The sequence below is a fragment of the Arachis hypogaea genome, chromosome 3 (assembly GCF_003086295.3).
Source record: "Arachis hypogaea cultivar Tifrunner chromosome 3, arahy.Tifrunner.gnm2.J5K5, whole genome shotgun sequence".
In the NCBI taxonomy this organism is placed as follows: domain Eukaryota; kingdom Viridiplantae; phylum Streptophyta; class Magnoliopsida; order Fabales; family Fabaceae; genus Arachis; species Arachis hypogaea.
Window position 1 is genome coordinate 42,466,001 of NC_092038.1, and position 16,410 is coordinate 42,482,410.

The 16,410-nt window shown below is 32.2% G+C and overlaps 3 protein-coding genes across 8 annotated transcripts; 1 reads left to right on the plus strand and 2 right to left on the minus strand.

Annotated features, from left to right (window-relative positions):
• Window positions 1-417: 417 nt before the first annotated feature.
• LOC112776611 (uncharacterized) lies at window positions 418-2,321 on the plus strand. The gene is made up of 3 exons (XM_029297420.2): window positions 418-715; window positions 851-1,317; window positions 1,513-2,321. Exons 2-3 carry the CDS (start codon window positions 877-879, stop codon window positions 2,125-2,127), a joined length of 1,056 nt encoding a protein of 351 aa, XP_029153253.2. The 5' UTR covers window positions 418-715; window positions 851-876; the 3' UTR covers window positions 2,128-2,321.
• A 2,586-nt stretch (window positions 2,322-4,907) lies between these two features.
• Window positions 4,908-8,931, minus strand: LOC112790377 (uncharacterized). Of its 6 annotated transcripts, none has more exons than XR_011879843.1 (13): window positions 8,557-8,882; window positions 8,345-8,482; window positions 8,190-8,274; window positions 8,025-8,101; window positions 7,836-7,939; window positions 7,202-7,331; window positions 6,899-7,015; window positions 6,727-6,812; window positions 6,285-6,351; window positions 6,025-6,103; window positions 5,749-5,840; window positions 5,417-5,565; window positions 4,908-5,303 (listed from the first exon to the last, which is right to left on the minus strand). XR_011879843.1 is itself a non-coding variant. In XM_025832758.3 (13 exons), the coding sequence occupies exons 1-13, from the start codon at window positions 8,689-8,691 to the stop codon at window positions 5,268-5,270; spliced, it is 1,290 nt and encodes a 429-aa protein (XP_025688543.1). In that variant the 5' UTR covers window positions 8,692-8,931; the 3' UTR covers window positions 4,908-5,267. The 6 variants fall into 6 exon arrangements, 4 of the variants coding, with proteins under 4 accessions (XP_025688543.1, XP_029152864.1, XP_029152863.1 ...); XR_011879842.1 differs by having other exon boundaries at window positions 6,899-7,033; XM_025832758.3 differs by having other exon boundaries at window positions 5,417-5,560; window positions 8,557-8,931.
• A 2,296-nt stretch (window positions 8,932-11,227) lies between these two features.
• Window positions 11,228-15,672, minus strand: LOC112790376 (uncharacterized). Its single transcript, XM_025832757.3, has 8 exons — window positions 14,855-15,672; window positions 14,228-14,386; window positions 13,808-13,900; window positions 13,635-13,709; window positions 13,467-13,538; window positions 12,913-13,050; window positions 12,510-12,833; window positions 11,228-11,829 (listed from the first exon to the last, which is right to left on the minus strand). Exons 1-8 carry the CDS (start codon window positions 15,401-15,403, stop codon window positions 11,545-11,547), a joined length of 1,695 nt encoding a protein of 564 aa, XP_025688542.1. The 5' UTR covers window positions 15,404-15,672; the 3' UTR covers window positions 11,228-11,544.
• Between the last annotated feature and the right edge of the window lie 738 nt (window positions 15,673-16,410).

A 16,410-nucleotide genomic window follows, 5' to 3' on the forward strand; every position in this document is an offset into this window, starting at 1 on the left:
GAATACTTTGACTACGTATGTTTGATTATAAGAATAATTGTTAATTGTTACTGGGAATGTGATTCTGAATATTCATATAAAATTTTGGATTATGCTAGGTAACTAATAACTTTTTTGAACCAATATGAACAACTATCAATAAAATAAAAACATTTTATACTTTTAAATTACCCATCTAAATCTTAATATTAGAATAATCATCTGCATATTAGTGAAATGAACATCCGATATATCTATTGTTCACCAATGTTATTGATTACCTATACTTTTTCAATTTCAACTCTTAGTATGAAGTCCTTTTTATTTTGAGTTAATCAGAACCGTTACTGTGTATAATTGTATAGCAGGTAAAATCACGTGCTTTCTTTTGTATAGTTAACTTAGAATATATAATCTTCCTATAATTTATTCACAAATCTCAAGGTCCTCAAACCAATAAACTTTACATAATACATAAAAAAACGAAGGTTAAAGATTGCCACTTATTTTAACAGGGCGATTCAAGGGTTGAGTTCACTTCTGTTCAGTTCCTCGGTTCTGAAAAGAAAATCAAGGAAGGTTATCAAACATGGCAAATATAGTGAGTTGTATGGTGCTGCTTTGTTAGGAGAAACAGACACTATCTACAAAGTTATTCAACAGAATCCACGCATTTTGGAGGTGGTTGATGCAGTGCCATTTGTCAACACTCCTCTGCACACTGCTGCATATGCAGGTAAAAGTCTCTTAAATCTCCAATTTTACTATTTAAATCATTTTATAATTTACTGGTTTAGTTTAGAGTTTAGACGTTTAATAATATATACTCTCTTAGTTTTGTGTAAAATATGATTTTTATTCTCTTTTACAGGACATCTAGAATTTTCTATAGAGATTATGAGATTGAAGCCTTCATTTGGTTGGAAGCTAAACGAGCAAGGTTTTAGTCCAATCCACCTTGCATTACAAAATAATCAACACAATCTGGTGCGTCGCCTTGTAGAAATCAACAAAGATCTCGTTCGAGTTAAAGGAAGAGAAGGCGTCACTCCTTTGCATTTTGTATGTCAATCTGGTGATGATAATGAAAACATCACACTTTTAATTGACTTGCTTGAAGCATGCCCTGGTTCTATTGAAGATGTGAATATGAAAAATGAGACTGCACTCCATATTTCGCTCATAAATGGAAACTTGAGAGCCTTTCAAATTCTGGTTGGCTGGGTCAGGAGCATTGTCCGTGAGGATGCTTATTCTTTAGAGCGCTCTATTTTAAACTGGAAGGATTCAGATGGCAACACCATTTTGCACATAGCAACACTCAATGCTAACCAGCAGGTATCAGTTTTTGACATTGCCATCAACAACTAAGGATCAAGATTAGTCCACTTTTTATAGCTCTTAATCCACCTGTTGATAACTTCCGAGACACCTGCTTTTAAATTCTTGAAAATTCTGTCATTTCTTTCCAACAAAGTATTCTAAATTTATTGAAATTTAGTTGTTAATTAATTTGAAATTGGGTGTACGCAGGCCGTTGATTTCTTGATGAAAAGAGTGAACATAAATGCTAAGAATTTGGAGAATCGAACAGCATTAGACTTGGCGGAAGCTCTTGCTTTACCAACGATTAAAAAAACATTATTGAAAGCTAAAGCAAAACGTGGTGCAGCGGTTGATGATAATTTCAACCGTGAAGACAAACTAAAATTTAATTCACTTCTGTCACTTCTTCTCATACGAGCGGATCGCAATAGAAGGCAAGTAAGTGAACAACAACGCAACGCTTTAATGGTAGTTGCTACTCTGATCGTGACCGCAATTTATCAAACGGTTCTGAGTCCCCCAGGTGGACTCACTCAGGGTGGTAGCGACAATGGTCCAAATAGTAATAATCTTGTAAACGCTACTTCATCCCTCAATTCTACTGCAGTAGGGACATCTGTCTTGTCAGACAATGTTTTCGCTACTATTACAATGTTGAACTATGTCACCCTTTTGTTAGCGATTACCATGATTACTGGGTTGATGCCAACTACAAAATCATCCATTGTTGTATCAATCCCACTTGTGATGTTTTTTATAAGTTATATAGTATCTGCGGCAGTCATATGGCCGTCACAGAGTAGGGCAAAGATTTGGTTTTGATTGGATGGATTGAAGTCTATGTAATCAAGGCGCTTGCTGTGTGGTGTTCTTCTTGTACTCTCTTTCTTTTGGTTTCCTATGTCTGTGAGTGACCTTTGGGCATTCATGTGATATGCCTACTTAGACTGGTTTTAGGTGTTCTTCAAGATGTTGTTGAATTAAATACTAGTTTCTGAAATTACACTTGGATTGTATTTTAGTTTTTAAAATTTTGATTTATTTAATTTGGTCTTTTAATTTAATATTCATCACTGATACTTTATTTTTATCACAAAATTGTTAAACTTAAAATCCTGAACCATGAGATGTGTACTTAGATAGAGTAACGGTTACTTTACTAGACTTTCTAACTGCTGTTTAAGTGACAATTAAAATTTTTTTACTTCAATTTATTTTCTACAAAACATTTAAAACCATAATTCAAATTTCATTTAAGAGTTTTAAATGCTTTTTATGGAACAAATTGGGGTAAAAAAATTTAATTATCATGTCACGGAATGGATCTTCTGATTTTTTTTTTAATTATTTGGTAAGATGTGATCTCTCACTATACACTCTTTAAGTGGGATCAAGAAAAAACACGTGAGAGAAAATAGTGAATGATAAAAAATCACACTTTAATAAATAATTGAAGACAAAATAGAAAAGATCTACTCCCGTCACATAGCTTTAAGGAGTCCAGCATAACTGTCATCAGTCTATCTCAACATGTCGTTAATAGTTCTATGACGAAAATAGAATTAAGAACTAATGTAAGCCACATATGATAAATTCGGAGATAAAATTGAATAAATTAAAACTTTAAATATCAATTAGAATATTAGCTCATTATATATTTATATATAAATATATGTCGTGCCTAACTCATTTTAATATATATTTTATATTTATCAGATATTTTATATAAATGACTGATTTGGTAATTATTTTTTATTATAAGAATTGTTACTAGCAGTTTTATAATATGTGACACAATTACTTTTTAAAAGTATTACATCATTTATAATATTTGGATACTATTAATTTTTACTTCAAATTATCCCCAATAATGATATCATTTTAAAAAAGAAAATAAGTATAGTATAGCATAATTTTACATAAAAAAAATTACAAAGGAGTCAACCTACATATTTGAAAAAGTTTGTGGAGTAGATTTGCACATGATGTAAAAGTTTAAAGAATAAAGTGCTATATTAACCCTAATTAAAATTAGAAGTGCAATAATAATAATAATAATAATAATAATAATGGGTTAAATATAGAAAATTTCAGTTAAAAGACAAAAACTTTCAAGTTTTTTAAAATTTTCAAAGCAATTATTGTAGCAAGAATATCAAAACTTTTTAAATTGACCATATCAAAATATCTTTATATATATTAACCCCATAAGTCATGAACAAGAAAAAAAAAAAACCTTCGGCATATAATGTTTATATTGTTCACCAGCTTACTAGCTTCAAATATAGCCTTCAATTTGCAAACATGGCCTGATGAACTATAATAATAGAGTAAACTATCATTTCTGGCTACCCTTCAAAGGCAGAGGCATGTCTTAAAACAACAGAGAAATAATTGCTTCTGCATGGAGCACTTAGGTGGATTCTGTTTTATCTACTGAGATGTCATCTTTTAAATAAATCAAATACAATTTATCTAAGTGCTCTATGAACAAACAATTGCCTCCATCTCTCGATTATAAAATCTTCTTCGCTTTTAGCTTTAAGGTAATCCTTTAGATGTAATCGTGTAAATGAGAAAGACTTGTTGAGTAACTAAAAGATTCTCCAAATTTTTTCATGTTAAAAAGAGAACGGTGTAAATGTGTTATGTCTTTCCAATTCATGGATTATGGTGGACATTTTGATCGACTTTTTTGTTTGTTTTTTGAAAAACCTTTTAAGTGTGTTTGATCAGAGTCAATTTGTAACTTCGTCTTTTGAGAAGAAGTTAGTAACACCTCACTTCTAAAGAGAATCAAATTACAATTATGAACAAAAATACTTCTCAAATAGTGTATCAAATATATATATAATTTGGAAAACAATTTGATCTCAAGCACATTTTCATTTGGAAAATAATTAAAGTTCAGTGATAACCTGAGTTAAACTTGCACCCTTTGGGGTGAAGGTCATCTGTGCTTTATTATTCAGGCTTGTCGCATGAGAAACATCATTACTAGCTAGTCTCCCCTTGTAACCATGGCAAGCTAACCCCATCTTTTAAACCAGGAATCTAGGTATTACTGGTGGGTAAAATACTATATGTTTCTGGCTTTATCAATGCTCCAATGGATGAGCTTGTATCATTCCTTCCTCCATCCAGAGAAGAAATATCTGTAGTATCTTCAACATATGAAATAAAATCTTGAAAATATCTCTCCGCCTCCTCGGTTCGGCATATAGACATTCTGCTTCTGTCATTACTTCTCTGAAAAATAGAATTATAGAATTGTTAAAAGGTCAGACAGCAAAATCATTATGAGAATGCTTAGTGTAAAAGAGTTATCCACCTTCCTGGCTCTTGATGATTTTTGTGCAGAATTATTCTTCATAGCAGGAATCAGATCATAAACAATCTTTGAGAGTTCTTTGCCTCGCTGCTCCTCAAACACTGTTTCAGCTAATAAGTCTTGTTTTCGCTTCTAATGTCAGTTATTTTATTTTAAAAAAGTATATCATGGGGGTAAAGGCAAGCATGAATTGCAAAAAAGCATTTTTCCATAACATAGTTTTAGAACAACCAGGATACCATTATGAATAAAGAATAATAAGAATAGATCATTTGCAAAGCTATTTATAAATATACTAATACTAAAGTTAGAAGAGAATAAAAAATATCAAATAGAGAATAGGTGCAGTAGAACCTTATCAAGTCAGCACTTATATTCACAATTTTATAAAAGCAAAGATGGAAGTTCAACAAAGACTAGTTTGATTATTTCTAATGACCCCATAGCATTTGATGAACTCGTGCTATACTGAAGCACCTATGCAATTGAGTAAGCACTCAAACTCGGGAGAGAAGGGTAATTTTGACGATTTAGCTTGCTGCAGGCTCGATTTGTTGATCCCTTTGCCTGAGGATGTGTGTTATGAAAGAAGACGAAGCGTGTAAAGCTAGCAATACCAGAGGACCTTATGTTATGTGTGCACAAAACGTGTTACAATCCAATGTATCTGCAAGGAGAAGATATGTGCATTCAAATGGTATGGTTAACTGTTTGTGGCAAGTGGTAACTACATTAAAACTGACAACATAATGTGTAAAGCAGCAGGCAAGAGTATCATACAATGTTGTTTTCGGGCTTAGTCCAATAAAATCCTTGAATAGCAATCACAATCATGTTTGAAGACACGAGCACAAATATACTTAACGAGTGCTTTCCCATCCATTCCAACACACTTGTTAAACGCCTGTGACCATTAACATCTACCTGCACTGTCTAAACACTATCACAATTTCTTCAAAATCAGAAATGTAAAACAAAAGTAAATGCCACATGACACAATGCTCACGAAAAGAATATTAAAATGTAATGAAGCCAATAAAGGATGTTATATATTATCGAATCCGTATCCAGATATTATTCTCTGGCAAAAGCACTAAGAAGTAATAACTCACCAGAACATATAAAGCGATGAACGTGAGGCCAGAAGCTGCGGAGGTTATTAGCATATAACTGATTGTGTACAGAGATTTATTTAGAGGGATGCCTGAAAAAGGATAAAATATATATCATTTCTTCTATAGCATCATTTAACTTTAAAAGAAGCTAATAATTTGCAAAAATACAAACAATCATGATGATGAAAGATCATCCTTAAACTATTAGTTAGTAACCTATTGTAAGTACTCCACATATTGAAGAAATCCAGCGACAGCTTATATAGCACACACCTATTAAAGCCAAGAAAAACCCGAGGGCCGAAAATGAAGCTGATAACCATAGCCACTGGTTTAGCCTCCCTTTGTGTTCCTATAGTAGAATTATACAGAAAAGTAAATTTCAATCCATAATTAACTAAAAGTATGGGAGATGACTCAATGCCGATACACAATATTTGAACCAGAGTATCAAGGCTTTTAAGTGTTCATATCATTGAGAATGATAAATTTTACATGCCATGAGTTTCAATAAACTTGATGCTCAATCTTACCTGTAGATGGGCAAGAACATGACCATATTGAAGTCCAATAATGCATGACACTGCGGCAGTTATGGAGCTGTGAACAATTGGAAAGGATTATAAACTGTCTATCTATTGGTCCAACCAACATGACTTTAAAACCAAAATGAAACTTACAACCCCAAACACAATGGAATACTAATAAAGAATGTTAAAAACAAAAGATGATAGTAGATTACTGATGTCTGCAATTTAATTTATAGAAAACAATCCATTTTAGGTTCATCGAAACCATGGTACAATAGAAGGAATCAAACAAGATCACATAAAAAAATTGAGGACACACAGGTATGATTGTTCAAAGTAAACAAGGATCTCACAAAAAGGTATCTAAGGTCCTTTCTCATTTTCTTAATCAATCGAATTATAAAAGAAGAAAAATAAGTTTAGAAAGTGTATTTAGATTGAGCACCTTAAAATGCCTTCTGGATCAAATGGAGAATGACACCATGGAGGTGAGGTATCCGAAACTTGGCCCTTGGTAGACATGTTGCACTCCTGGCAGGTAGATCATGAGCAAGACATTGATGTATCATCTTATGCTGTAAATCATGGAGCAAAGAAATTGAGCAAGTATAAGTTACCTTAAGATTTCTGTAAACGGGCTTTCTGTAAAGATGGTTAATGCCAAGCACATAGCGATCAATCATTCCGGCAGAATTACAGGCAGGTCCAAGATCTCCTCTCACAGAACAATTCACCTTATCAATTTGAAAACACTGCAATCATCAGCAGCATATTTCCAACAAATGAATTTAAACATGCAAACTTAATTAGCATAGAAAACCATCTTCTGTAAACATATGCAGATCATATTGCAATTAAAAACATTGGCTCATGCATCAAATCCAGAACAAAAGTCAAACCCAGGTTCAGCCTAATGTTACCGTGTAAATAATGTCACCATCAATTTGAGGAAAAGAAGAGGTTGAGCTTGATTCTGGAAATTGCCAATCTGGCACATATAGACCATACAATAATCCCGAGTAAAGCGCCAATAGTGTTACAGCAACAAACCTGCATATAATGGATGAACATAACTACTCTACTAGTATTCAGCTATTTGAGTAAAAGGTAAAATGAAGGGAAAATATTATTTCATTAAAATGAAGTTAAGTGCTATTGACAAATAAACAGTAACCGGAGAGAGGCAGTATACAGTTGTCTAAGTGATGACATTAACGGATTGTTATGATACCACTTCTCCCAAAAACTTAAGCTGATAGGAGAAGACAACATAAATGATTATATTTTTAACACACCTCTTCAAACAAAAACCTCTTTCGGGTTTGCTTAATTTTTTGCATAGGTCTTCTTTACTCCTTTTATTTGCCTTATGCTATTCTCTCTTTTTTTTCAACTCTAGACTTTTCGGTCATAGAAACTCTGATACTATGTCATGATACTACTTTTTCTAAAAGTTTAAGCTGATAAGAGGAGGCGACTTAAATGGTTATATCTTTAACACGGATGATGATTGCACAATGGAATTGAAGCGATTGTGAGAGAGGTCAAATTTACCAATGCGAGAAATAACTTCTGAGGTCAAATTTGTGTTCTTTGCAGCGAGGAGGTGGAAGCCAAATCTCGCATAAAGCAGCAACAGTGTATCCAATAGATATCCTCTGGGTTGACAGAAGAACGGAAGACTTATAGATTCATCACGAGTTGTGAGTTGTAAGTTGTAAGAAAGAAGGGGGAATACCTCACCTGTAAAATTCCCAGCCAGCGTATTGTTTGGATGTCAACACCAAAAGTAAAGGAATTCACTCCATGGAAATAGCCACCTAAATTAAATTAAATGATAACCAATACAAATTAGAAGAATTACATGGTATATAAGAATGACAATTATAAATTACGAATTATGATTACCTTGAAGGAGGATACCAACGGCGAAGAGTTTGAGTGCTCTGAGTAAGGCTTGCGATGTGGCTGCTAGTCTTCTTGGAGGCCTTGTCTGAAATTATATGAATAATGAATGAATGGAATAATGAGTGAGGAAACAAGAAGAAGATGTAACGTGTTACCTTATAAACAAGAGCAAGAGAAACTCCGGCTATGAAGAGGAAGAAAGGCATGACGAGATCAGCCAAGTGAATTCCATTCCAGGGGGCATGAGCTATCATGGGGAAGATGGAGCCACCATAATCAACCACCATCATCAGCTGAAAACGGAATTTGTCAAGGGCGTTGACTAGAAGAGAGCAACAAAGAATGAGTTAGTTAGTTAGTTAGTTACAAAAACAGAGAGGCCACGGAAGACATCAAGGGAGGCAACTCTGGGAGGGCGTTGAAACTGAGTTGGCTTGGAATTCGAATCAGAAGCGGGGAGGAGCAGCGGCTGAGCCTGTTCCTGTTCCTGAGAATCAGCCATTCCTGTAATTTGCTGAATTGGAATGGTATGTGGTAGTTTGTCATCATGGTGCCAGCTGATTGGATCTCCTGGGATTGCTGACTAAGCAACAATTATTTTCACAACTTTTCCCTCCCCACGACCCCACTACTAAGGCTGCTCTTGTTTGACGTTTTTCGCAATTCCTATGATCCTATCTATCCTTCTCCCTTTCAACTTTCAATCACGTGCCTCTGCCTTGTATTCTACCCATGCTCACACGAACGTTTATACTTACGTTATTCGCCTTATATAATTTGTTTCAATTCAACTAGGTATCCTTTAAAAATGGTACAACATTCAGCCTTTTATTACAATAATTAAAAAAAATTAAAACAAACACAACTAAAAATTATGAATAGATTTACTGTCCTTTTAAAATTAAATACACGTTCAAAATACAATCTAAAAAAAACTAAATTTTAAAATTTAAAATTTAAATTTTTGTTTCAAATTTAATATATTTAATTATTAATATATTATAATTTAAATACATATCTAAAAATCAAATTATTCAAAATTCAAAATTTTAATTTTAAAATTATAAAATAAACCTTAAACCATCAAATTATTAATTAAACTCCTACAAAACACTCAAAGAAGTAGAAGTCACGTTTGCGCCATGTCGAAAATCAGAGGCGCACATGAAAAACTCAGAGGTGCACATCGTTCATCCATGCCACTTTCCTCTTCTGCGCTCATCTTCAACGATGCCTTCTTCCTTCTCGGCGCTCATTCACAACGCCACATTCCCCTTCGTCAACACTCATCTTCGTCGCCGCCTTTCTCCTCCTCGTCGTTGTTCGTCCACGTCGAAAACTTATCTAAGGTTTGGATGAGTTTCTAACACCATTACTTTTTTTTATTATTCTGTATAAAATTTGATTTTTTTGAAATAAAAAATCGAATAAAATGGCCTAAAGAGATTTTCATATATATTGCAATGTTAAATTATTTTTGCATGTGCAATTTCTGTATTTTGGAAGTGTTTTAAAAATATTTTCTATATAACTTCATAATTTTAGATGTGTTACAATTGTTTTTTAATGTTTAAATTTAAATTTTAGATTTATGATTTTGGATGTGTTTCAAAAATATTTTCTGTGTAACTTCATAATTTTAGATGTGTTACAATTATTTTTTAATATTTAAATTTAGATTTTAGATTTATGATTTTGGATGTATTTCAAAAATATTTTCTATATAACTTCATAATTTTAGATGTGTTACAATTGTTTTTTAATGTTTAAATTTAAATTTTAGATTTATAATTTTGGACGAGTTTTAAAAATATTTTTAGATTTATGATTTTGGATGTATTTCAAAAATATTTTCTATATAACTTCATAATTTTAGATGTGTTACAATTGTTTTTTAATGTTTAAATTTAAATTTTAGATTTATAATTTTGGACGAATTTTAAAAATATTTTTTGTATAACTTAATAATTTTAGATGTGTTACAATCGAAAATATTTTAGTTTATGTATATAATTATATTCGATCATTCATCACTAGAAAATCGTAAAATAGATGCTGTATTTTATCAAAGGTACAATACGTAAGGGATTAATTTTTTTCTAAATGCACTGATTTTGAATTTTTTTGTCTGCAGATACAAATTGAAATTTTAAAGAAGAAAACCGTTTTATAGAGAGAAGAGAGAAAAAACGTAAAAGAAGAAAATAATAACTAACTATGAAGTGGATAGGAAGTTAGAAAAATTTTAGTTTTTAAAATTTAAATTAATCTTAACTATAAATATGTATCCTAAAAAATAGGAATATGTTTTAATTAAAAATTAATTAAATAATATTAAAGGCTGATTAAAGGTTAAATTTTATTGTACAAGTAACATTTTTCAATTTGTTTGTTATATGAATTTGTAGGGAAAAAAATAGCATTATTAAAGTTAAAGTGGCAATATCTATTTTTCATTTGTTATTCAAAATATATGTACTAAAAAATTACTCACTATTTTTCATTATTAAAATTGTGCTTTTTAATCGGAATTTTTTAAATTTCTCCATTAGTCCATTACTCTAGCGGTTTCAAATTGTAAAATATATTGTACTTATTACTAAATCTTGAAAAAAAATCTCAAAATACCACTTTATTTTAGTTATTATATATTATATATTTTATTTCACATGTTTTTTAAACATTCTATATTTTAATATATATTTTATACAAATAATTAATTAATTATTAACATCGAATGTATATTATATCTTTTAATAAAATTATCACCTTTCAAAATAATCAAACTTCTTTGCAACAACATAAAATTTTTATAAACACAAAAACTAATAATTACTACATTTTTATACTTTTCTAATAACAATAATAAAAAGTTGTTTAAGGTGTTAAATATAGAAAATTCCTGTTAAAGCACAAAAACTTTCAAGTTTTTAAATTTTTAGAGCAATTATATTATAAGAATATCAAAACTTTTTAATTTGAACACATCATAATATCGACAACTTTTATATATATTAAACCCCACAGGCACAATGTGATAAACAAGAACAAAAAACTTCGGCATATAAAGTTTATATCGTTCACCAGCTTACTAGCTTCAAATATAGCCTTCAAATTGCAAACATGGCCTGATGAACTACAATAATACGAATAATTATCTATACACAGAATAGAAACCATGCCACAGAAGAAGGCAAATTGGCCACCCTTCAGAGGCAGAGACATATCTTAAAACAATTGAGAAATAATTGCCTGTGCATAGAACACTTAGATGGATTCTGCTCTATCAATTGAGATGTCATCTTTTAAATCAAGTACAATTTATCCAAGTGCTCTATCAACAAACAATAATTTCTCAAAATAATCTCAGGTTACATAATACGAGGCTGCCAGAATTAATTCTATGCTGTTGCCTCCATCTCTCAATTATAATATCTTCTTTGCTTTTAACTTTAAGGTACTCATCCATGTCGTACCTTAATCCTTTGGATCTGGCCGAGAAAGACTTGTCTGAGTAACTAAAAGATTCTCCAAATTTACTGTATACATCCTTTCCGATATACTCTTTAAGGCATTCTGGGCTCCAACTTCCACGACTGCTCACAGAATAGCTACTTTGATCTTGTGCCTTCGATATTTCCTATGGGGGTATAGTATGTATGAAATCTATAAAATTTGTTTCTAAAACAAAGAGCGGTCTTTTAATTCATTGATTATGCTGGCCATTTCGATTGATTTTTTTTTATTGTCTTTTGAAAAACCTTTTAAGTGAATTTGATCTAGAGTCGATTTATAACTTTTGAGAAAAAGTTAGTAATACCGCACTTCTAAAGAGAATCAAATTATAATTATTTGGATAAAATATATTTTTTGTCTCTAAAGTTTGTCAAAAATTCAAAAATACCCGAGTTTTATTTTGTTTCAATTTTGTCTCAAAAATTTTCAATTTGCATCAAATATTCCCCTAACACCTAAATAGCTTAGCAAATGATTTATTCGTAGAAAATAACTTCCCTAGAAAAAAAAATACAATATACTTAAAATAAGTTTTAAGAAAAAGTCGCTTTTCAAAAGCAAATGCATCCAAAATCTTACTGGCTACTTGAAACCATCCAATTATGCAACAAATCAGGGGACATATTCGGACATGTTAATATGACCAATCAAAAAACATGATCTCCGTGTTCACATTATTGAAACCAGGCTTTTAGGTCAGAATCACGGTATTTTTCATATAGTCATGTTATCTCCGGGAAGAAGCAAAATCATTTTATCTCAAGCACATTGTCATTTGGAGAATAATTAAAGTTCAGTGACAACCTGAGTTGAACTTGCACTCTTTGGGGTCAAGGTCATCTGTGCTTTATTATTCAGGCTTGCTGCATGAGAAACATCATTACTAGTCTCCCATTGTAACCATGGCAAGGTAACCCCATCCGTTAAACCAGGAATAGATCTAGCTATTGGGGGGCTACTATATGTTTCCGGCTTTATCAAACCTCCAATGGATGAGCTTGTATCACTCCTTTCTCCATCCAGGGAAGAAATATCTGTAGTATCTTCAACATTTGAAATAAAATCCTCAATATATCTCTCAGCCTCCTCAGTTAAGCACATAGACATTCTGCTTCTGTCATTACTTCTCTGAAAAATAAAATACAATGGTTAAAAGGTCGAACAGCAAAATCATTATCAGAATACTTAGTGTAAAAGAGTTATCCACCTTCCTGGCTCTTGATGGTTTTTGTGCAGAATTGTTCCTAGTAGCAGGAACCAGTTCATTAACAATCTTCGAAAGTTCTTTGCCTCGCTGCTCCTCAAACACTATTTCAGCTAACAACTCCTGTTTTCGCTTCTGTGACTGTTAGTTCCAAACAATAAGAAGAATAAAATCATTATCTTGGGCAAAGAATAACTTCTAATGTCAATTATTGTATTTTAAAAAAATTATATCATCTGGTAAAGGCAAGCATGAATTGCAAGAAGGCAGTTTTCCATAATACACTTAATTTTCAATATCCAGGATACCATTATGAATAAAGAATAATGATACAAATAAATCATTTGCTAAGCTATTTTATAAATTTACTAATAGTAAAAGCAAAAGAAAATCTGAAAAATATCAAATAGAGAATAGCTGCAACAAAAAGTCAGCACTTACCGTTGTTCACAATTTTACAAAACACCAACCAAAAGAATGCGAATGTTCTAGGGAAGAAAAAGTCCATGTTATACGAATAAATAGGAGACTGTTTATCTTCTAAAAATTTCTATTACCTGTTCCAGTTCACTTTCATAGTTCCTTCTAGCCGAAGAAACAGACTGAATACCTCTTGGTTTTGCCACAGCCTAAAAGTGAGCGATTCATTAGAGAGACACAATGCACGATAACATTCATATTAACAACAGATATAGAGAAAATAAACTCATGTAACAGACACATACTTGTTCAATTCCCAAATGCCTAATTTCTTTCTGAGTTACTTTGTGTGATCCATTATCCATGACTGAATCTGCCACCTGAAGTGTTGTTTTTTTTTTTTTTTCCAAAACAGGAAGAATATTAGAAGTGAATATTATTGAACTGAAGCAGCTTTGAACAACTGTAATTCATCAACCTTCTTCTGTGGATAAACCACTTGTTTCTCACTTCCATTCTTATTAAAGTGAACACCTGCTCCTTCATCATCCGTAAGAACTGAAGAATGACTCTGAAAAGCAATAGAAAGATTAACAGATTTAGCTAAATTACAAAAAATATGTGCAATGAGATATTGAGAATGACATTAGTTTACGATTCCTTTTATTACTTTTATCTTGGACATTTTAAAAATTCTATCAACACCATTAGTTTTCCCCCTCAACTTCAGCATCCAAACTATAGTAAATGTTAAAACATTCAAATCTCCTAGCATAGCATATTGTTTCAACTGATGCATCACAAGATCTAATTGGAAAAATTTACAACAAACATTGAAGTTTCACATAAAGAAACAAATACTAACATTAGAAGAGAATACGATAAATGTAGTACTTACAGAGTAGCCATCAAACGATCTCAAATCCTTCTGGCTTAGAGACTTCTTAAGACTTGGTCTTTGATCTGAAGCAACTGATTTGTTCGTTAGCTTGTTCCCAATATCACTATTTTTCATACTCACGCGACTTCTAGACTTCTGAGAATGATCCAGGTCACTCTGCCAAGAAAAAATCATACATGGTTTTATATTTTCAGTACTTTTCTAATGTGATATGTTATTAATAGTTATATCAAGGTTAGTTGACCGAACAATGATTAACCATATAATTTTTAAGTCTCTTTTCTTCACGAAATTCAAAAAAAAAAGGTGAGATGAAAACAAAAACCAAACATGCATATCCAAATGAAAATGAACCATATATGATATATCTCTCAAAACAGTATAAAGCAACAACATTTGAAGTCCTAAATCATATTTTGCTTTCATGAAAACGTTTTTTACCGTGTTATACAAAATAAGAATAGAGCTCACACTTTGCTAAACTCAAGATATTGCCTGTAATTTCTCTCAATGCATAATTCAAAGACATTCGTTGCTTTGAAGTGCATAACCGCACATATTGAAATTGAAATCGAAATCAAATTCAATCCTAGGAAATGTAAAGGAGCATTATTTACTTCTGACCTCAGAATCGCTAATTTGGTACCGAACCACCGAAACCGATCGCCTCCTCCTCGGATTATTCGCATCGGCGACCGTTCTTCCCCCGCCGCCGCCACCGCCGATACTGATCCTCCGATCATCTCCAGCTCCGGATCCTTTCCTCGATACAGACCTCCCTCTCCTCTGCGACGCGGCAGGAGTAGCCTCCGAATCGAACCTTCCAGAACCTGAGGAGCGGCCTCGGTTCGCTGACTCGAAGAATTCGATAGCGAGGTCGTCGAGGCTGATCTCCGGGAATCCAGAGCCTCTTACGGTGTTGACGAACTTCCCTCTCCTCGGAGCAGAGAAATCGTAACCGTTTCCGTTACTGTTGCTGCTATTGCTATCGTTGTTCTCGTGAGAAGTGAGAGAACGGGAGAACCTGCTGAGGCTCCTTGAACGGCGGTGGTGGAGTGACGTGGAGCTGCCGCCGCTGCGGTTGGAGGAGGCGGTGTCCTCGGCGGAAGACGCTGAAGCTCCGGCTCCGACAGGAGTTCGTTTTGTGGTCGATTTGAACGCCGCAGTGGCCATTGGATTCAGCGTGTTGGAGAGGTTAGGGTTTCAGTGTTTGGGAAATTTGAATTGGAAAATTAGAAACAGATGAAGAAGAAGAAGTTGAATTCATTGTATCCGAAGAAGCTTCAGTTCTGAACTCTGTGAACTGGAAACACAGTAAGGAAGGAAGAAATATACAGAGAAGATTGGCGGAGAAATCAAAAAGTGAGAGATTTGAATTTTATACAACAATAACGTAAAAAGATCGTTGTTTATGAATTATTTATTATTTATTGTTCATGATTTATTGAGGAAAAAAAAATACTAGTGCATGTATTACTCTATTTTTGGTCAACCAATTTTGTATGCCATTGAAAATTTACTATTTATTTCAAACAATAGTTAATAATAATAGTTTTTAATTTAATGATTTTTTTAATTTGTTTTAAGATAATATAATTTTTAAATATAAATAAAAGTAAGCCATTATCTTATTTACAATTTAGAATATTAAAACCCAAACAAAAAAGAAACACTATTTACAATTTCATAAAAGTCTTTGAACAAAATAATCGAGGTATATATGTCTTTAAACTAAGATATTTCTTGGGTTGCAACCCCAAAAGTAAAATTTATGTATTAAAAATTTTAAATATATTTAAAATATATTCTTTAAATAATTAAAACAAGTTTGTATAACGTATTAATTTTTTTTTTTTTCCTATTAAACGTATTAATGCCGATAAACAATTATTTGTTACTTATTGAGAAATATCTCCGTTACTAAACCATATGCAACGTACTTGTACTTATTTAGCTGTTACTGAAAATAATTTAAAAAGTACTAATCATCCTTTATCCTTAATGGAAAAAAAATGTTACAAATGGTAATTAATTGAGTGCAAATGTGAGTTAATTTGTTTATGTGTAGAATGTAGATAACTATTTTCAATACAAATTACGTCGTCGTTTTACTAAACTTGCACATTTGATACACTAATGATAGTTTCATATTTGCAAACTAATACTCATCGCCTTGATTT

Coding starts and splice junctions, on each gene's coding strand:
- LOC112790376 (XM_025832757.3), bottom strand. CDS start 15,403: ATGGCCACTGCGGCGTTCAAATCGACCACAAAACGAACTCCTGTCGGA. Junction 13,051..13,466: donor ATGAAAGTGAACTGGAACAG/GTAATAGAAATT, acceptor TGGAACTAACAG/TCACAGAAGCGAAAACAGGA. Junction 12,834..12,912: donor AACCATCAAGAGCCAGGAAG/GTGGATAACTCT, acceptor TTTATTTTTCAG/AGAAGTAATGACAGAAGCAG.
- LOC112776611 (XM_029297420.2), top strand. CDS start 877: ATGAGATTGAAGCCTTCATTTGGTTGGAAGCTAAACGAGCAAGGTTTT. Junction 1,318..1,512: donor CACTCAATGCTAACCAGCAG/GTATCAGTTTTT, acceptor GGGTGTACGCAG/GCCGTTGATTTCTTGATGAA.
- LOC112790377 (XM_029297029.2), bottom strand. CDS start 8,691: ATGGCTGATTCTCAGGAACAGGAACAGGCTCAGCCGCTGCTCCTCCCC. Junction 7,940..8,024: donor GCTGGCTGGGAATTTTACAG/GTGAGGTATTCC, acceptor CTGTCAACCCAG/AGGATATCTATTGGATACAC. Junction 6,813..6,898: donor CCGTTTACAGAAATCTTAAG/GTAACTTATACT, acceptor TCTACCTGCCAG/GAGTGCAACATGTCTACCAA.